At 43.3% G+C, this 21,723-nt stretch overlaps 2 protein-coding genes across 5 annotated transcripts in view; one reads left to right on the top strand and one right to left on the bottom strand.

The window, feature by feature from the left end:
- Window positions 1-233: 233 nt before the first annotated feature.
- Window positions 234-8,174, bottom strand: RPUSD4 (RNA pseudouridine synthase D4). Of its 2 annotated transcripts, none has more exons than XM_032472387.1 (7): window positions 7,950-8,174; window positions 7,414-7,579; window positions 5,917-6,118; window positions 2,778-2,871; window positions 2,558-2,702; window positions 1,309-1,406; window positions 234-788 (listed from the first exon to the last, which is right to left on the bottom strand). In XM_032472387.1, the coding sequence occupies exons 1-7, from the start codon at window positions 8,133-8,135 to the stop codon at window positions 549-551; spliced, it is 1,131 nt and encodes a 376-aa protein (XP_032328278.1). In that variant the 5' UTR covers window positions 8,136-8,174; the 3' UTR covers window positions 234-548. The 2 variants fall into 2 exon arrangements, with proteins under 2 accessions (XP_032328278.1, XP_014412208.1); XM_014556722.2 differs by lacking the exon at window positions 7,950-8,174 and adding an exon at window positions 7,809-7,901.
- Window positions 8,175-8,233: 59 nt separating this feature from the next.
- Window positions 8,234-21,723, top strand: part of FAM118B (family with sequence similarity 118 member B) — a 38,074-nt gene continuing 24,584 nt past the window's right edge. For all 3 annotated transcript variants that reach the window (XM_032472390.1, XM_032472389.1, XM_032472388.1), the window contains exon 1: window positions 8,234-8,331. The gene's annotated coding sequence lies outside the window, so the exon portion shown is untranslated. The remainder of the gene's footprint in view (window positions 8,332-21,723) is intronic.

Genomic DNA, 21,723 nt, shown 5'->3' with positions numbered 1-21,723 from the left:
TTGGTCACCAAACACCCCTTCAGAGGCTCCACTGTCACCAGCACAGCAAGGCTCCCAGGCTGAGGCTGGAGAGCATCCCTGAGTCTATGATCAGTGTCTACAAAGTCCGAGACTAATCAAACAAAGCAGGGGCTTTGCTGAGAGAGCCTGCAGCGCCACGAGGATGCAGCTGGCGCTTCTGAGTTTCTCTGAGCGAGATGACCATTCTGTCCTTTCCAACCACAGGACTCTCCTGATGCATCAAGAGCTTTATTGTTGGATGAACAATGGTTCTTGATCACAGATTTTGTGCTTTAGTTTTCCTTCTCTGATTACTGACCCATCTGCCTGGTCCTACGCTCTCTTCCACTCTGAGGCAGGGAGACTGCTCTGGCTTTTCCAGAGCATGGCCAAAGTGTGGGTAACCAGATGCTCATCTCCAATAAAGGCCTGAGGCAGATGTTTCTCCAACTCATCACACCTGGCTCTTCTGGAGTCTGTCCCAAGCGAGAAATCAGCAGAGGTCCTTAAACAAAGCGAAGAACTCAGGGCAAACTGCCCAACAGTGTTCACCGCCCTCCTGGGTGTGCGGCATCCTCGTCCCCATTTTGATCCTGACTCGGGATCCCTAAGCCCAGATGGCGCAGGGAACGTACGAAGTAGAGAGGAGGCTTGCAGACCAAGCTGAGCTCCTCCTTCCCGGACTGCAGGGCAGGCAGGGTCAGCTGGCGGGCGTGCAGGTGAAGGGGGACGTGGCGGGCCTTGGACTGCGGCAGCCCCAGCTTCTTCAGGATCCCGACAGGCAGCTTCTGTACAAAGAAAAGGGCTCGTGAGAGCAAGGCTGACGGGTCCTCCTTGACCGGCAGGCGGGGCAGAAGACCTCCACTCACGGGGCCTCATCAACCCCCAGAAGACACAGGGACAGACAGCCTGCTTCAGGGCCACTTCCAGGAAGGGTTCAGAACCCACGTAAGAGAAAACCCACCACACTAGGGAAGCTCTCCTTGACCAGTTCTCTGGCCTTCCAAGAGAATGAGCTTAATGGCAAAACCCAAAAACGCTTCCACCAAGGCTCTTCAGCAGTAGAGCTGAAAGGCTGCCCCCAGTCGCAAATCTGAGTGTAAACAACGAAGCAGAGGAGTTCTGCTAGCACATCCTGCAGCTCCACAAGGACGGGGCTGACTGCTTCCGGATTGCTCCATAAGCCAGGGAACTAGCACGGCACCCTGTCTGGAGACAGTCGACACGCCTTTGCTGCCCCCCTTTAATGAGGGGAAAGCAGAAGTTCCTGCCCTTATTCCGCTGCATTTTGGCTCAAACCAGTATTACCTGGGGGGCCAGCCTGTTCCAGTCTGAGTACTTGTGATCACCAAGGACCGGGCAATCCAACCCAAAAGACAAGTGAACTCGAAGCTGATGTTTTATCCCTTTAAAAAAAAGAGAGAGAGGAAACTTCTGAGCAGCTACAGAAACAACCCTGCTGGCGGCATCTCCTTCTGATCATATTAAATCAAAGCACAGTAACACTGGCAAAGCCCCAGCTGCAATAAAGAATAATATAACAAACTATAAGCTATTAGTAAATAAACATTATAAATACTGTTAAGCCTCCAAGTTTCCACCCTCACAGGTCCCTCTTTCCACCACAGATAACCATTATCATCAACTTGGTGTCTATCACTGCCACGCTTTTTTAAAAAATTAATTTTACTGTATAACACGAAATAGTATTATTTTGTGCATTTATTTTTTATTGTGGTAAAATATACATAAAATTTACCATTTTAACGCTTTTGAAGTGTACAGTTCAGTGGCATTAAGTGCATTCACACTGTTGTGCAACCACCACCACCATCCATTTCCAGAACTTCTTCATCACCCCAAACGGAAACTCCGTCCCCAGGAAACAATAACTCCCTCCTCCCTCCAGGACCTGGTAACCACCCCTCTACTATCTGTCTCCAGGAATTTGACCACCCCAGGCATCTCACATAAATGGAACTGTACATCTGTCTTTAAGCCTCTGGCTTATTCCATTTAGCATCATGTCTTTAAGCTTCACCCACATTGCAGCACGTGTCAGAATTTCCTTTCTAAGGCTGAATAATATTCCACTGCATGAAGAACCACATTTTATTTACCCACTCATCTGTTAATGGACATTTGGGTTGTCTTCATCTTTTGGCTTTTATGAATAGTGTTGCTACGAACATGGGTATGCAGTATCTTTTTGAATCCCTGTTTTCAATTCTTTTGCATATATACAGGGAGCAGAATTCCTGGATCATATGCAACTCTATGCTTCATTTTCTGAGAATCAACTTGCAAATTTTTAAATAAATGTAAGCAGACTGTTTATACCCTTCTGCTACCTCCTGTTTTTAACGATCATCCCTACTGGCGCTCCCAGCCTCAGATCAGCACCAGAGGCACCATCTCAAACGCCAGCTGCGACCACAGCGCCCCCACAGCACAAGCTAAGCTGCTCAGAAGAAGGGCAGAGCCCAGCACAGAGCCCCGGGTGAAGCTCAGGAGCGCTGGGGCTTTGCCACCCACCGCAGACCGGCGGCGCCCTCACCAGTAATAGGCTGGAGCTCCAGGAGGGCGGAGGAGAGGGTGCTGCTGAGCACCCGGTACTGAGTCACAGCCAGGTGCGCATTCCGGCTGGGCCGTACTCTCACCATCTTCCCGTTGTCCATGCGGTAGCTGGGGGACAGTGTCATCTGAAGCCAAAGAAATCAAGATATGATTTTAAAGGAAGAGCAGAACGCCCACCTCTTTGGAGGCAGCTCACCCACCTTGTGGTGCTGCTGCTGGCCCTGCACCTCCTTCTCGATGATGGGGATGTCCACCACTCCTGCTGCAGGAACCGGGACACGCACGGTGATGGCCCTGCAGGGAGACACAGGCCCTCCTTGCTTAAGCAACGAAGGTGAGCGAGGAGCTCCTTGGATTTGCCTACTTAGAGGTTTTAACAGCGGACCTCTACAGCACTGTGGTCAGTTCTTAAAACTTGAGGATCCCTAATGATCTCTCAGCACAGTGCTTGGCCTGAGAGCTTGACACTACTCTTACAGTTTTGGTTTTTTTTTTTTACTGCTAAAGTAATACATGCTGATTGTAGAATATTTGGGGAAAAAACCAGAAAGAAAATTATATTGCTAACATGGTCTTTCATCCAGCCTTTAAAAGTGAGCGTGTATAGTTCAAAATAAAACTAGGGCAATATGGTTTGGTATCCTGTTTTTCTTTTTAAATAATAAAAGATGGTAAGTTTCAGTTGCATATGAAATAAATGAATAAATGAATGAACTGAACGAAAAATTCACAGGATCACTCCTGCCCTATTTGCCAAGTAGATAAAACAGGGAGGTTCTGGGCTCAGAAAAGTCACAGGAACCACACCCAGGGCTCAGTAAGTCATTCCAAATCACTCCTGTGGGAGGAATCCCTCCATCACACCACAGACAGGTAGGAGACTGTTTCATCTGTCCTTATGTTTATGCCCCTTCCAGGTTAATCAGCTGGCTTGGCTACTTGGTGGCCTAACACAGAATCACCGGCCAAGGGGTCAAAAGCCCACTCAGATGTAACACTTCACACACTGGAGCCCAGATGCGGGTTGGTAGTGGTTTGGGCTGCTGTCTGACACATTTTCCCCTACTGACAGAGCTGTGACTGCCAGATCGCCCTTCCTAGGGACGTAACACTACTGCCCAGAAATGCTCAGTCAGTAAGTATTCACTAAATGTAAACAGGCACCGGTTAAGGTAGGTAACTAGGTCTGCATGAGTGAGCAAGACAAAAATCCCTTGTCTGGAGGAATTCCAATCCAGTAAGAAGATTCAAACAAATAACTATAATATAACAAACTGCTGTCATAGTAAGTCAGCAAATGTTTGTCAGTTGCCTACTATGTTTCACTTCTATTCTATCTCCTGCACCTGGTATTTAAGACCATCATTAACTAGGTTCCCACCTACCTTTCCAGCATTATCTGCCAGCATCCCCTTCGCCACCCTGGAGGATATGCCTTACTGCTTTGTGCACACTGTCCCCACAATCTAGAACACTTTTCTCCACCTCGTCTACCAAATTCTTTTTTCATCAAGACCCAACTAATTATTTCAATTCCTCCATGAAGCCTGATGCTGAGAATGGTTACCAATGCTGAACTTCCATGGACAATTTTCACAGATAATACAACATGTTTTTATACACTTACATTTTGACTACTTAAATACATAGTAATAGTCTTGATTTTCTATCTTTCGGCCTTTACTATGAGGGAGGGACCATGTTAAACACTTCACATGCATTGTCTCACTTAACTCCCTCATCAACTCCATTATTCCCATTTTTTCTTATGAAGACAAAGCTTAGAAAGGTTCAGTAATTTGCCGAAGGTCCCACACTAGTAAATGACACAGGTGAGAACTGAACACAGATCTTTTTGAGCTCTTAGCTACCATGCTAAACTTCCTCCATTATCTGTAATCTCTTATTACAGTGATTCTTAAAGTCGATTCTATATTAGAATCATTTGTGGAGTTTTTTTTAAAATATAGATGCCCAATTGCCACACCCACCAGACTTATAAATCATAACCTCTGTGGATCTCAAGCATATAGATTTTTTAAAGGTTCCCAAGATTATGAAACAGCTGCAAAATCTGTAATACAAAAAGACTAGCATCCAAAGTATTAAAAAAAAAAAAGAATCACAAATCAGATAGAAAATAATAAACAATAGAAAGTAGGCAAAGGAAAATGGTCTAGTCATAGAAAGGAAAACTCAAACAGCCAATAAACACAAAAAGACAGTCAACTTCACTACTACACAGGGAAAAATACATATATAGTATTTTATCCATCAGGGTGGCAAATCTTTTAAAAATGCATTGGTCAGGCATAATGGGAAGTGGGTACTTAACCGCTGCCAGTGGGAGTGCAAACTGACACAACAACTTCGGAAAGCAATTTAGGTAGTAACTAATCAGATTTTAAATGTGCGCATGCTTCCACCCAGCAATTATATTTCTGGACATTTGTCCTAAAGATATACTCACATATTCTTGCAATAGGCTCTGAAAAATGGGACATTATCTAAACAATCATCAATAAGGAAATTACAATATATCCATACAATGAAAACATACAGTAGAGCCATTAAAAAGAGCAAGCTCTAAACGTACAGCACAAAATGCTCTCCAAGATATACTGTCCAAGTGAAAAAAGGCTGGAAAGCAGGGCACAGTACGCTGCCATTCGGCACTATGCAGGCTCTGTGTAAGTCTGGAAGTTTCCACAAGACACTAAAAACACTGACTGCTTCTGGAGAAGGAAACTGAGTAGATGGGGGACAGGAATAGGTTTCATTTTTGCTGATGTATCTTTCTGCTTTAAAAAAAAAATAGATAAATCTATACACACTACCATGGAAAAATCCCCAAGAGAGTCAGGTGGGAAAAGAAAGTACAATGTACACTGTACAATGTGATACAGACCTATACATACAGGTGTGCATGTAGATACACATGCAGTATATATGCTGGACACGAATATAAATACGCTGAGTAAAGACCAGACGAATAAAAACCAAACCACCCCAAGGGAAGGACCTAGAACAACAGAATGGATTCTCCAGAAGTTTTTTGCTTTATCTTTGCTGTCTGACATTTTACTACAGGAATGAAATCATGCATTATTCGTAAAAGTAAGTTTTAATAATTTTTATGTACAGCCACAATTAGGAACTACTATGCTATCAGACTCCAACACTCTTAAGCACTAAATCTGATTCCTATACATTTTATTTGCCCACAGGTCCTAGTACAGCGCCTTCTATTACCAGGGGTTCCTGCTAAATGAATGGATGAACAGATGAAAAGGATGCCTGCATTGACACCACCTCGATCGCTATCAATGGGCTTCATACCAGTACTTCTTGGTCACCTGCCGGGTTCTAAACAACTCCTGGACTTGATGTGCCACTTCTTTTTCCCAAGCCAACACCATTACACCTGTAGTTTCCTTGTCCAGCCGATGGCACAGATGCAGGGGCTCGGCCTTGTGGCCACGAAGCATTTTTGCCAGGATAGGCAGTACCTCACTGATGCAGAGCTGGACCCCAGGGCCACCTAAGAAGGAAAAAGCCAGAGGTTTGAGTGGCCAGAAAAAGACTCCACCAAAGACCTCTACTTGGGAAAACAGCCCATACTGGATTAACTATAAATGCTTTCTAGAGCCTTAACACTGAAGTATGGACCAGGGATTAGCACTGTATCAGTGTGCCCAGTGAGCCTCCTAGATGGTAATCTCAGGCCCCCAACCCAGTCTAATAAATCAAAGTCTGAATTTTTAACAAAATGTCCAAGTGATTCACATGCATATTAAAGTTTGAGTAGCACTGTCCTAGAGAATGTAGCTTTCTCCTGAGACAAATACACATACATATCTCAGGAGAAGTATATATACATACATACGTATACTTTATACATATATATATAAACTTAAAAATGCACTTATGTATTTACACTAAAATCAGCAACCAAAATTAGGCCTGATATTTCACTACATAGACAAAGGCTTGAGAATTTGCCAGGTAAACCCTAGTGAGAAATGCAAGACCATGAGGCCCTCCTGAGGCACTACAGAAGATATAAGACACTGGGCTTTAGGGTGAGACATTCCTGGGTTCCACTCTATGTACCTACCTTCCTAACTAGCCGTTGACCTTGGACAGATTACTTACCCTTTCCAACTTTTGGTTTTCTCAGGTATTAAACATAAGTATCTGGATAATAATTATCTCACAGGAAATAGAAAGGCAGGAAGCTACTGTGAGGATCAAGAGAGAAAAACACCACACAAAGCCCTGGGCAATGTCTGATTTAATTCCTTGTCTTCATGCACAACCTTCTCCATACTTCCCCACAAAGCATTCGTTTTTTGAGCTAAAATATGCGTTTTCCCCTAGCAAAACTCTTTCCACAAATGCATTTTTTCGATCAATCTTTCCTGATTCACTCCAGCTGTCTTTGACAACTAAATTTAACATATTCAAAAACATGAGTGTCCACTAAATTCTAGGTACCCTGGGGAGAACCACGGTATGTTCTCTTTCCAAGTTTTGATGGAAATTAATCTGAAGGCAGGAGCACACAGCGTTTGCATTTCTCTATAGCAATCCCCTGTGATGGCCTGCACACAGCAAACTCCATAAATCACTGCTGGCTGCCAGATGTTTAGAAGGAGGGGACTGTCTTACTTATCTTTGGGTCCTCAGTAGTGCCTTACATAAGTCCGTATCCCCCAAAAGTTTAATTATTTTGAAAGCAAGGCTTCAGAGAGCCCCACAAGTAATGTACCAGAGTTGCCCCTGGTTATAGCAGAGAACAGCAGCGGCCCCCTCCCTTTCCCACGTGCTCCTTACCATGCACAGGGAGACCGTAGGGCTTATTGATGACCACAAGGTTCTTGTCCTGGTGGACAATCCCTCGGCTCAGCGCCTTAGCAAGCACGTTGGGGTGGACTCGCTGCAGTTGCTGTGTGAACCGCACTAGTTCTCGCACTCTCCGCTGAACAGGACTTGGGGGCACCTAAGGGAGGAAAGGAGAGACGGGAAATGCCTGGTGAGGAGGAGCTTCATTAAGTCCGTGTGAGAATTTAGGTTGGGAATGCTTATATGTTACCATTAGACTCTCGCCTTCCCGGGTAATTTGAAAGCAGGGGTGCGTATCTGTCTCACCTGTACCCACGTAGTGCTTAGGCCCGCAGTTGGCAGGAGCCAAAGACCCAGCCCATAGGAAGATACCGCACCCTACTGACCTCTCCCCTGGGCTTTCTTCCCATTCTCCCACAAGTCTTCGAAATTTACTTCATATTTGTCAGAGACCCTCCTACCGCCCTCCCCGCCTGGGAAACCCGTGAGCGCACTGCCTCTTGGGAATTGTGGTCCTCTGGCCTCACCCGCTCCTTCGCCTTTTGTTCTTGTTTCTGGGTTCGGAGCCTCTCCGCTAATCGCTGGGCATCCAGGGGCCTAGAGGCAGTAGCAGTGGAGCAGAATGGCTTTGAGACGAGAGTGAAGAGGCTCCCCCGACGCTGCGAGGAACCGCGGATCCAAAGGCCCGGCGCCGTCCAGCCGGGCGCCGCCATCTTGCCAAGAAGGGCGGGGCGCGCCAAAAGCACGTGCAGAAGGGCGGCGAGCGGGAGGAGGGCATGGGCGGGCCCCGCGGGTCACGTGGGGCTGTCGGGGCGGGTCAGGGCCGAGTCACGTGGGGGCGGTGCGCGCTCAGTGCGGCTGCGCCGGCCGGTAGCTGCAGCTGGAGCGGTGGCGTTTGGAGGAGACGCGGTGAGTGTGTGGGGAAGCCGGGCTGGGGCTGGGAAATGCCGGTGCCTCAGCGGTTTAACGTTTTCGCGTCCTCAGGATTCCCGTTTTCGGAGATCCCTGCCTTGGGAAGCCGTTTCTCCCTTTGGGAGAAGATCCCACTCAAAAACACTTCCCCGCCCCCGCGCCCCGTGGAAGCGACGCACCAGAAACGCTCGCCCCGGACAGTCCTGGGCGCCCACCTCGTCCTTCACGGCAACCGCGTCCCCTGTGTTCGGCCAGTTCCCCTAGGGAGGCGTCGCGTCCCTTCTCCTTTCCTTACCGCTCGACCTTCAGAGATGCCAGATCTCGGAAGCCTCTCCCCCCTCGCCTCCTGACTCCCAACCTCTTTGTTTCACGTTGCAACTTAGCCTTCTTTCCCAGAGGGGATGGGGAGCCCTTCCCTTATCCGGGGGCCCATACTTCCTTCCTAGGGAGCACCTTGAGTTTCTTCTGCCTTCTTCAAGAATTCATTTCTTGGAGTCTCCTCTCCCCCTCCCTCTCCCTACTTCTTCCAAAAGAAAGACAAAGTACAGAGTACGAATCTTCCCTTCCGTCTTCTGCTTCCTTCGTTTTCCCCCTCCGTGGTTTGCAACCGCTCCAGACCCTCTTTCCTTCTCTTACAAGGTGCAGTGTTGGGACTCCCATGCCCCAACTGCCAGTGACTTCACTAAGTCAAGACCCTCTGACTTCACTAAGGGGTGGCAGGGAAGATGAGCATCTGGTTAGGATGGCAATGTTAAAAATGCCTTGGGACATACCTGCCGTTTGTTAACAAAGCTGATGTCCAGCCCTGAAGGGATGTCAGACAATTAATGGATCTGTGCTGATGACAGAGGAAACAGTTTTTAAGACGGCTTAGAATGAAGGCTGCCTGAGAAGTTAGAGGAACTAGTGGAGTTGGATTTGCGCCCTTCCCCTCTAAAAGGGTTTGGCAGAAGGGAGCCATATTGAGCATGAAACAAAGTTGAACAGGTTAAGTGGAGCTCGTCTGTACAAGGCTTTAACTTGAAGAAGCGTTTGAACTGGATGTGAGGAGTCTTTGAAGCTTCTAGAGCAGGAAAGAGACTCCTTGAAAGTGGAATTCTTAAAGTGACCCGGGTAGTTGAATGCAGGACAGATTGAAAAGGAGATGGCTTTGCTAGCCTGGAAATCAGCTAGGATGCAGCAGTCTGGTTGGTGAGTAATAAGGCTATGGCTCGTCCAGTGGTCTTTTTCACTGCACTGTCTTGTCCTTTGCATTTGAGCTGATTTTGAGTTATATGGGTCAGGATATACCATTGGCAGCAGCTGTTGAACTGTGAGTCCCTTAAGGACTCATTCATTTTTTTATCCCCAGGTCTGGTACAGGGTAAACTCCCAAATACTCCTCCGATGATTTAAGTGTATCATAGACATGTTAGGTGTGTCTGAACATTTTGACTTGTCTAATTTCTGTCTGCTTTTGACCTGAAGAAGAGTGAGGGTGAGAGTAAATGTGTTTGTAAAGAGGGGGAAGTCCCGTGTATGCCTCTGCAATAAGCAAGGTGATTGGGGTATAAATACGAGGAATGCAAGTGGAGATTGGGAAACAACTTCTCTCTTTCCTACTGTTTTTTTCCCCTGCAGATTTACTGGGAGGACACACAGATCTATATGAGTTGAGAATTACTTCCTTTTACTGATATGCCCCAGACCCAGGTTCTGATTTCACTGAACAGTTGTATATCACATGTTACTTAGGTACATGAAGCCTCCTTTCCAGGACTCTGAAATTTGGACATCAGGACTGAAATTCATATCATTAGTTACAAACCTGTTTTAGATATCGGACTTTTATGGATTGTGTGGGAGCTGGGAGAACCTATTTCTACCTTCACCTGTCCTTAATGGCACATCAAGAAGTGACACCTGTTCTTGCAGAATTGGGTCTTCTGTGGCAGGAAACAAAATAAAGAACCAACTCGGATGTCATTGCTAGGGACACAGAGCTTGTGTTCTTGGGTTTCAGATTAACCCAAGGCACACACAGTAGTGCCTAGGAATAAAAAAATCGGTGGCTTTTTTTCTGGAGAAGGAACTTTTGGGTTTTTCTTGTTGCAGCTTGGTAGGAGAAATTTGAAGAATTCAGAGTTTTTGCCTCGTATCACAGTACAGCTTTAGCCAATATGGGCACAGAAGTTTCTGTTTCCTTAATGTTTGAGTGTAGGCGCTTGCTGATTTGAATTTATGCAAATATGATATATATTGCCTCCTTCCTTTTCCCCATTCAGTTGATTCTCTTTTAGGCATTTCATTTTTCCACTTCTGCAACCAATCTCATCTTCTCTCATTGGGGACTCTTCCTGTCTGGACTGTTTTCTCAGTACAGGATGGAAATTTATTAGTGGTGTGTTCATTCTTGTAGAGTACAGACATGGCTTATTTACACAGGTTTTGATATATAATAGTGTGTGCCCCTAAAATAACCATGTGAAGAAGAACTTAATTGTTTGTTTTTAAGGCCATTTCCTGACCTGTGCAAGAACAGCAAAGCCTCCTTTTCATTTCTTAAATACGAACAGGAACTGACTAATAAAGGAACTTGTGTTTAAGTATCACAAATTTAAGGTTAATTAGCAGCATAAGGTTAAATTCTGGTTCCTTGAACAGCAATCTGCTAGTTGCAAATTAACCAGAGATTCAGTTTCCCTGAAGAGCAGGAAGTACTTGGATATTGTTTTATGGTTTTAGACAGACTCAGAGGAGCAGGCAGCAGGATCTCTCTGCCCTGGAAAGGGCAGTTGTGGGGAGCTGGGAGATCTGGGGACGAGTCCCAGTTCAGCTGCTTGTGAACTTGCACAAGTGCTTTGTGCTTCAGGTTTTTGTCTTTTAAAAGAAGATCCTTGCCAGCTCTAAGCTTCTATTCTCTGAAGAGTTCCCACTGACACTGAAGTACTTCTCTTTCTCAACAAGTGGAATGTGTTTCAGACTTACCTTGAATACGTTTAGCGTTGGCACAGAGAACCAGGATTTTGCTTTTATCCCCAGAGTTTAACCTTGTGCCACTGAGCTTAACGTTTGTGTTTGGAGGTTACTTCATCGAGTGCTGCTGGGGTGTACCTTGAGATTTCCTAAGTAGGGTGTGGGAAGGAGTGCAGATAGAAAACACAAATTAGAAAGCAATGCTGTTGACCTATAACATGGGTGTTAGTTCTTTTTTCCATGCCAGCATTTCAGCGATTGCATTGTACTGTTGCCCCTTGTGATACTTATATTCAGCTTTTGAGTAATGATCAGGGCAGGTCTGGCTTAAATCACTGCCGCCCAAACTTTTTTCATACGGCGACACGTATGTAAATGATTGATGTGTCACTGAGGAAAACTGGAAGCGACCCACAGAAGACAGCTGGCCTGGGAGCTGTGGCTGTCCCCAGTCCCCACCTGACCGTCCATCCACAGGCTGAAGAGATCCCTATCTATGGCCCACTTGACTATGGGGAATGTCAGCATTACATACTTAAGGTCTTTGTCCCTTCAAACTCTGCCTAACTATCAAGAGGAACTGTATCACTAGTTCGTTGTTTTGTTTTTTTTTAACCAAAGCATGACATATATTATCCCTTGAAATGTAGCACGTTTCTGTCTGAACATATCTGTTTTGGGTTTCCTTTCTTTTTTTACATTATTAAAAGTTTCAGTTATTCAGCATTATAATTCAACATTTGTGTATGCTACAACGTGATCGCAACCACAGGTCTAGTTTCCATAATTATTTGTGTTAAATCTGTCTCTAATCATTTTGCACTTGTATGCCTTTATGCTATTGGCTAGTTTATATCTAAAGACCATACTTTTCCTTACAAAGTGGCCTTTTTAAAAGTGTATGAAAGGTAATTAACTGATAAAGAGATGGGAAATATGAAGCTTTGACCTCCTTAGGTTATGGGCAGTCTTGTTCTGCCTGTTTAGAGAAGATAGGGAATTTCTTTAAATAGCTTATTTTATGCTTTCCACTATAAAAATAATACAGAAAACGTGGAAAATACAAAAAGTAGAGTGGGGGAAAATCATTCACAGTTCTGTTCCCAAATACTGTTAATATCACATTTTTTCTCCTTTTTTTATCATGCATTTTTTCTTAATTGTGGAAATTTTCAAATGTTTACAGAGTAAACTCTTATAAACTCCTTGTACCCATCAGCCGGCTTCTTCAGCCAACCAGCCAGCACGGGGCCAGTCTTGTTCTGTATCCCACTTTTAATTCCCAGATGGTTTTGAGTCAAATCCCAGAAGTATGATTTCATCTGTAAACACCTCAGTGTTTATTTGTAAAAGATAAGGACTAGTTTTCAACATAACCTCGATACAATTATCACACCTTGAAAAATATATATTCTTTAATATCACCAAGCAGCCAGTCAGTGCACAGACTTTCCTATTGGTCTCACTTTCTTTTGTTTTAAGAGTTAATTTGTTTGAATCAGGGTGCAAAAAAGGTCCACACATTAGGCATACACTTTTAATTAGAAGACTAAAACTGTATGGGCATTCCAGAGAGACACGTGGGCTGAAAACCTTGGGGATGCTAACAGCTTGCACTTTGGAGTCAGACAGGCTAGGTTTCAGATCCAGCTCTGCCACTGCTGGCTGTGTAACCTTGTGCAAGTTTCTTAGCCTCTCTCTCGCTGTAGTTTTTTTATCCTCTAAAATACGGACGGTATCTACCTTAGAACCACCGTGAGAGTGGTTGAGTTAATGCAGGGGAAAGCACTGGAACTTCAAGAAGTACTAGCTCTGTGCGGCACCAGGTGCGTGGATTTGTGGAATAAAAATACAGAGTCAGGAGCTATGGAATTTGGACTAATTCTACCACTTAGGGGATTCACCTCAAAGTTTTGGGCCCTAAATTTCTCATCCAAAAAGAGGAATGAAGTGAACTAGAAATCAGGCTAAAATTCCAGTGCTCGCAGGAAGAGAGGCAGCTTGGCATTTTAGAAACAGCATGATCTTTGAAAACAGACTGGGGTTTGCATCACACTTTGTTATTTACAAGCATGGAATTAATAATACCTACCTAGTCAGGTGGTGGTGGTGAGCAGCACGACCAGTGCCTCTGGTTGTAGTAGGTACTCAGGTTATGAATCAGCATTCTGTGATGAGAAGTTAAAATAAGAGTGTTACATGGAGCATTTCAAGATATTAAGGAGCTATTATTATTTATTTTATGGCATTTGTATAAGTGAAGATGACCAAGTATCTTATGGGAAAAGGAATGTATGCTGAAAGGGTGAACATGGAAACTGTTTCCAGAACATGGACAATGGAAAATTGAAGGACTGTTCAACCATGTGGTTGGATAAAAGCTGTAGAGAAATTCGAGAAGGTATTTGCAACAGGTAGTTGCCTAAGTTGAATAAACCTGTTTTTTGCATCATTTGAAAATTTCAACAATAAGTTAGAGAGGTAGATTTTGACCTCCATGATAAGTCTAGTAACCATCTGTCCCCGTACAAAGTTATTAGAATATTATTGATCATATTCTGTATGCTGTGTATTACATCCCTGTGGATTATTTATTTTATAACTGGATGTTTGTATCTCTTAATTCCCTTCACCTGTTTGGCCCCCACCTCCGCCCGTTCCCCTCTGGCAACCACCTGTTGTTCTCTGTATGAGTCTGTTTTCATTTTGTTTTCTTTATTTTATTTTTTTTAGATTCCACATATAAGTGAGATCATATGGTATTTGTGTTTCTCTGATTTATTTCACTTAGCATAATACCCTCTAGATCCATCCATATTGTCATAAGTGGCTGAGTAATATTCCAGTATCTGTGTGTGTGTGTGTGTATTACATCTTCTCTCTTCATCTATCAGTGGACACAAGGTTACTTCCACATCTTGACTATTGTAAATAATGATGCAATGAACATTGGTGTGCATATATCTTTTTGAATTATTTTTGTTTTCTTCTGATAAATACCCAGAAGTGAAATTGCTGAATCATAAGGCAGTTCTATTTTTAATTTTCTGAGGAACCTTAATACAATTTTCTGTAGTGGCTGCACAAGCTCACAGTCCTACAATCAGTGCACAGGGTTTCCCTTTTCTCCACATTCTCAGCAGCACTTGTTACCTCTTGCCTTTTTGATGGTAGCCATTCTGACAGGTATGAATTGGTATCTCCTTCTGGTTTTGATTCCCTGATGATAAGTGATGTTAAGCATCTTTTCATGTGCCTTTTGGCCATCTGTATGTCTTCTTGGAAAAATGTCTTTTCAGGTCCTCTGCCCGTTTTTTAAATCGGGTTGTTTTGTTTTGTTTTCTTTTTTGATGTTGTATGAATTCTTTATATATTTTGGATATTAGCCTTTTATCAGATACACCGTTTGCAAACGTCTCCCACTCAGTAAGCTGTCTTTTCGTTTTGTTGATCGTCTCCCTTGCTGTGTAAAACCTTTTTAGTTTGATGTAGTCCCATTTGTTTATTTTTGCTTTTTGTTCCCCTTGCCTGAGGAAACAGATCCATAAAAAATTGTAAGACCAAGGTCAAAGAGTACACTACCTATATTTTCTTCTAGGAGTTTCATGGTTTAAGGTCTTGCATTTAAGTTTTTAATCCATTTCTAGTTTATTTTTATATGTGGTGTAAGAAAGTGGTCTGGTTTCAGTCTTGTACATGTAGCTGTCCAGTTTTCCCAACTCCGGTTATTGACAAGGCTCTCTTTTCCCTGTTGTATATTTTTGCCTTCTTTGTCATGTATTAATTGCCCATGTAAAAAGATGTGCTTTGTGTGTGTGTGTTTTAGTTGTTAATAATTGGAACATGCTGTAAGTGTTTGCTCTAATAATATTGTTAGTTTAGTGAAAATAACTTACACCGGCTGTCATAAGGAGCACCGCAGCATTAACTCATTTAGAAAACCAAATCCACTCTGAGTTTACTGACCCCAGTGTGCTAGTCAGCATTTCTCCAACTTGCTTGATGATAAGAATCCCCCGAGGTACTTTTAAATCTATAGCTAGCTCCTCTAGAAATTTTGATTCAGCGAATGCTGGATGCCCAGGAATGGGCTTCCCTCCCTCATTCCTAGCCCACAGCACTCTGGGGTCCTGGACTAAAAATTCTTTCGTTATGGATATACCAGACAAAAGATAAGGTTACTAAAAAATGTAGAAAGAAAAATTGCAAATTTTGAGTGTTGCTGTTTTCTCTCTTTTTTATTTCTTTTTAATCAAAGTAAGTCATGTGCATGATTTAAAAAGTCAGATAAAGGAAAAAACAACAGTTTCCTCTGCTCTCCCCGCCTCCCAGGCTCAGCCGTTAGGGGAGCCACGGGGTTACTTTCCTCTTACCTCAGGCTTCATCTCCACATTTCTAAATCGCCCAATATGGTATTAGCTCTGGTCAGCTGTCAAGTGTCTGGCCTGTTAGGTGCTAGATCAGGACTCAGTTCCTCCACCCACCCCATCCTGCCTTTCCGCACCCTCCACCCCCTAACATCGCCATATTGTTCTGGGTTTGTTTTCTTTTTAATTCAAGTATAGCTGATTTACAGTGTGTTAGTTTCTGGTGTATGGCACAGTGATTCAGTTTTATGTATATATTCTTTTTCATTTTAGGCTATGACAAGGTATTGAATACAGTTCCCTGTGCTATACAGTAGGACCTTATTGTTTATCTATTTTACGTAGAATAGTGTGTATCTACAAGTCCAGACTCACAATTTATCCCTCCCCTCCCCTCTGGTAACCATGAGTTTGTTTTCTATGTCTATGAGTCTGTTTTGTAAATAAGTTTATTTGTGTCTTTTTTTTTAGATTCCACATATATCATACGGTATTTTTCTTTCTCTTTTTGGCTTACTTCACTTAGTATGATGATCTCCAGTTCCATCCACGTTGCTGCAAATGGCATTATTTTATTCTTTTTTATGGCTGAGTAGTGTTCCGTGTGTGTGTGTGTGTGTGTGTGTGTGTGTGTGTGCACCACACGCACCACAACTTCTTTAATCATCTGTTGATGGACACCCAGGTTGCTTCCATGTCTTGGCTACTGTAAATAGTGCTGCTATGAACATTAGGGTGCATGTATCTTTTTGAATTAGAATTTCCTCTGGATATATGCCCAGGAGTGGGGTTGCTGGATCATAGGGTAAGTCTGTTTTCAGTTATTCAAGCAGTCTCCATACTATTTTCCATAGTGGCTGCACCAAACTACATTCCCACTAGCAGTGTAGGAAGGTTCCCTTTTCGCCACACCCTCTCCAGCATTTATCGTTTGTGAGCTTTTTAACGATGGCCATTCTATTTTGATTTCATTTCTCTGATAACTAGCCACATGGAGCATTTTTTCATGTGCCTCTTGGCCATTTGTATGTCTTTATTGGAGATACATCTATTTGGCTCTTCTGCCCATTTTTGGATTGGGTTGTTTGTGTTTTGGTTATTGAATTCTATGGGCTGTTTGTACATTCTGGAAATTAAGCCTCTGTCAGTCACATCATTTGCAAATATTTTCTCCCGTTATGTAGATTGTCTTTTCATTTTGTTTCCTTTGCTGTGCAAAAGCTTGTAAGTTTAATTAGGTCCCGTTTGATTATTTTTGCTTTTAATTCTATTGCTTCTGTAGACTGCCCTAGGAGAACATTGCTGCGATTTGCATCAGAGAATGTTTTGCCTCTGTTCTTTCTTAGAGATTTGCCATCTTGTAATATTTGGTTAAAACAGGACGCTTTTACGTATTTATACCTCTGCCCAATGCCATTCGCCGTCGAGCCAGGTGATCTGTGACAGCTCTGCTCTTCCTTGTGTGTGGGTTCACCTTTGCCTGTTTTGTTCACTTGCGCACAGTAGTTTTTTTCCAAATGCTCCAACGTATTTATCACATTATTTGTAACGTTTCCTGTGTGTGTTTCCATGGGCTCAGATGTGTCACTGCCATGATTTACGGGAGCCCTGCGTCTTCCTCTTCTGCCCTCCACTGCCTCCCATCAGGAATTATCGCCCAGTGTCATTCAGGAACTGACCTTTACTCCCTTTCTGGGCTGGCTCCCATGCCATCCCATTCCTAGGTTTACATCCTTACTTCCTAACTTGCCGCGAAGTATTTGAATGGCTTTATTTTGTCCACAACCTTGTTTGGTAGTTTGGAGGTGTAGTAGAATTCCAGGTTGGAAATAATTTTCCCTCAGAGTTTTGAAGACGGTCTGTCATACTGTCTGGTGTTTGCAGGTGCTCTCCAGGCACGGTCATTTAGACCTTTTTATGTAACTGTTTTGTTGGTTTGGTTTTTTCTTTTCCTTTCTCCCTCACTGGAAGTTTATCTCATGATGCTGTTCCCTGGTGTGGGTCTTTCCTCATCTACTGTTCTGGGAACTCAGTGGACCCTTTCATTCTGGAAAGTCATGTCCTTCAGTTCTGGGACATTTTGTTCTATTATTTCTGTGATTTTTCTCTCTTTCTTTTGTTTTTCTTTTTCATAACACTGATTCTCGTCCCATGGAAATGGTAGCTTCAGAGAGGGCCCATTATAGTGTTTCAGTTTTCTGCTCTCTGCACTGGAGCAGATTTGAGATCTGTTGCTAGAATGAAAGTCAACCTGAAAATATTGGCAAGCCCTGCATGTGATAGCTCTTCACCCCAGCTCTATAGACCCCTCTAAGGCATGTCCTCTGGGACAGGGAGACCCTGCCCCTGCTGCCTCCCTCCCGGTCCCCCTCAGTTACTGGAAATGCTGCTGTCTTTCTTCTGCTCTGCAGATACGCTCTCTTCTCTTTGGATGAATCCTCAAGCTACCTGACTTTTTCAGAAGTTAATTTTACTAAGACACTAAGATAAATGAAGGATGAAAAGTTTGAACAAAAACACAAAGGGGGCTTCCATATAAGAAAATTGATACTGTAAAAGCAGGGCAGACTCTTAAGAATCCAGTTTTTGAATTGATAGGAACATGAAACCGGGATGCTTACACTTCCTCCAGGAGCTCCTCTTGAAAACCGTGTTTCCCCACGTAAACCGAAGTATCAGCAGCAGCTCCCTGTAGGTGGGATTACAGCGCGGCGGCCCTTGCTTTTCTGCTTCACTTTGTCTGCCCGGGGCACCTGCCTGGACTGGCCCTTCCTGGGCAGTGAGGGAGGGTGTGCTTCCTCCCAGGCTGCTCCCGTGGATCCTCTGTCGTCCTGCCCTGACCTCCTTCGCTCTTTATGAAAGCGTGTTTCTGGGTCTCCCTAGCCTGTTTTTCTCTCATCTTTTTTTTTTTCCCCTCAGTTATTTTCACCAGCCACTTTTTAAGACTGATGCCACCTCCTCTGCAAAGCAATGCTTTTAAAGCCATTTCTTCTAAGTCAGGCTCGTCTTCCTAGTTCTGGTGGCCTCTGTGGCAGATAACAGCCTATTTTTGGAGCGTTCAGATTCTTATTTCAGATCTGAACAATACTTTCATCTCTCACTTCATTTACAGATCAAAGAGAATATTTCCCAGTTAATTTTTATTAGAAAAAAACAAATGTCCCTGAAAGGACTATCAAGGTGGTTTGTAGTTACAAGCTTAACCGCTTTCCTGCGTTCCCCTGGCCCCTCGGTCTCTTGTTCTTGAGGGATTACTGAAATTGATCCAAGGAAGGTCCTTGCAAGAACTTTTCTAAAGTAAATGACAAAATCAGTAAGTACTTGTGTTAGTGATTGAGACAGAAAGAAGGAAATAATCACCTATAATCCTGCCACCCAGAGATTGTTTCTGCCATTCAGAGACCTCTGACACATGATAAGGAACAGGTTATTGAACTCTGTTAAGGTGTTTGAGTTTTGAAGGACTGTGTACTGAAACTTCTGAGTAGGCTCTCATGGGTCTGAAACACAGGAGAGATCTGAGCTGAAGATCCAGATTTGGGAGTCATTAGCATTTAGTTGGCATTTTTAATTTAACCATTGGAGTAAATGGGGGGAGGAGATACGTAAAGCGGTAAGACTTGGAGAGCCTCCCGCAGTGCCCTGAAGTTGGTCCACATTCAGGGAGTGCGCAAAGGGAAGAGAGCTTCCCCTACAGGGTTGGGAGGAAGGCCAGAAAAACATAGTATCCAGAGGAGATGAGAATGGGATTAAGTGTCACGTGCTTTTGAGAGGTAAAGGAAGAGAAATCCTAACGATTTCATTGAATTTTGCCGTAATGGTATCTATTTCGCATAAAGCTTTCCTTGCTCTTAACTCAAACATAGTCGTCTCTGAACCACATACGTGCACATTTAACTTAGTGCAAATCTATTATAAATATTTGTTTACAGTTCTGTTTCCTCTAAAAGGTGGAGATCTTTCGGGGGTGTGGCCCCTAAGGGTATGCTCTTAGTCATCTTTGGTGAGACACTTGGTGGGAAGGGGCAGAAAAGGTAACAGTTAAGCCGAGACTTAGGGGATGGGTGGGGATGGAGAAGGCGCTGCTTGCCAAGTGTATGATGACTAAGTAAAGACTGTGTGAGCAGGAAAGTGTGTGATGTGTTCTGTGTGGATGGGGGAAAGGCTGGGTGAGATGCTCTGAAGGGGACTGTAGATGCCAGACCAGACCAGGTCTTGCAGGCATGAGCAGGCGTTTCATTTTATTAAACACAGAGAAGCCATTGAGTGACTTTAAACCATGACTTAATCTAATTTGTGTTTTGAAATCCCTTTTGCTGCTACAAAGCTTTTCTTCTTCTCTAGCGGTAAAACACTGTAGATAGATTTTATGTATAAAATACAGGAAACTGATTTCTTAGCCCTAAATACTGATGTCCGTGAGTCATTTGCCAGAAAAGTCTTGCCTTAAGAATCCACCCATAAAATCAGTTTGCATCTTAGATATCAGAAACTTGAGTTATAAAAAATAAAATGATTTATATGTAAAAATGTTCAGTTAGTGTCAGAGGAGAGTCTTGAAACCTTAAGTCTGAAATCCTTTTGCCTGCTAGAATCAGATTACCTTCACTCCCTGTTATGACTGCTGGTGTATCGGGAAAGTGATAGCTTGAATGTTGATTTACTGTGCACACAATTTTCACAGGAATTTGTCTTTTTTCATTTGTCCCATTTAAAAAAGAAATGTCCTTTTATGGTCCTTGCTGCAGTAAAAGCAGTAATGGGGTTTTGCTTTTAATTGGAAACGCTTTTTCTGTTGCATAATAAATGTCTTTCTTGTAATTCTAATCATGAGCAACATCTTGCATTTCAGTTAGTTCATTCAATAAATATTTGCATGCCTGCTCCGTGCCAGGCACTGTTTTACAACCTTGGGATACACTGAGAACTAAACAAGAGTCCCTACCTTTGAGGAGTTTACATTCTGATGGGAGGAGGCAGATGTGAATAATAAGCATTATTAATATATTTATTATGCTAATATTAAATATAGTTAGTATGCTAGTGGGTGGTATGTGCTATGAAATGAAAAATAGAACAGTTGATGCAATGAGTGAGGAGGTTGTGATTTTAAATACGGTGGTCGAGGGAAGCGTCACAGAGAAGGTGTGAGTTAAGCAAAGGCTTGGAAACTTGTGCAGACACCTGGGGGAAGAGCAGGTCCAGGAGGAGGAACAACCAGTACAAAGAAAGGCCAAGGGTGTTCCAGGGCTGTCTGAGGAACAGTAAAGAGGCCAGCAGGTCTAGAGGGAGGGAGGGAGCACCTCAGCTTTTTAGGAACAGACTTCTCAGTCAAATTGGGAAAGTTCATAAACCAAAAGAAATGAATAAATAGGTGAAGAATTTCCATCCCATAAATGCAGTTGCAGATGGTAACCTATAAATACCCTGACTCATGCCTTAACTTGAATTAGAGAATTCTAAAGTAACACGAAAGTTTCTTAAATTCATTTCATAGGACAGCTATACAAACAAAAAGAAATCTCTTTTTTTCTGTGAATAAGCAACTGATGTTGGATCACAAGCTCATATGACCTAGCGTTTAGTAAACACTGAAAATTTTACCATTTCAGTTTATAGATCTCAAGTTAAAAAGCCAAAGGGCTTTGTTTTATAGCAAAGGATGGCAACGGTGCTGAATGCACTTACCTCCAAAAGGGGCAGTGATGGGGGTGAGGATTGGGCCTCATCTAGGGGAAACTGTGCTTAAAGAGCAGGTGTGGTTACCTGCCTTATTTCTTTCAAGCTTGGTACCGTCAGTCCTTTTAACATTTTTGTTTGCTGATCTATATTTTCTGTTCTTTGACTCAGTGAAATTGTCCATGTGTTTCTTAAGTTTCCAACCTAAATGTGGCACGCTACTCTCATTAGGTCCTAATTGATGACTGATGTGGTAGAATGTTGCCAAAGTCATGTGCGTATCAGGGGTGTTACGTCGGTGTGTATGTTCAGCATCGTCTTTGTTTCAGGTGCGCAGTACTCTCCGTACAGAACTGGGCTTGGTTTATCCAATGAGATCACTGGGGCT

Source organism: Camelus ferus, chromosome 33, assembly GCF_009834535.1.
Source record: "Camelus ferus isolate YT-003-E chromosome 33, BCGSAC_Cfer_1.0, whole genome shotgun sequence".
Taxonomy (NCBI): Eukaryota; Metazoa; Chordata; class Mammalia; order Artiodactyla; family Camelidae; genus Camelus; species Camelus ferus.
This window is presented reverse-complemented; position numbering and strand designations above follow the sequence as displayed.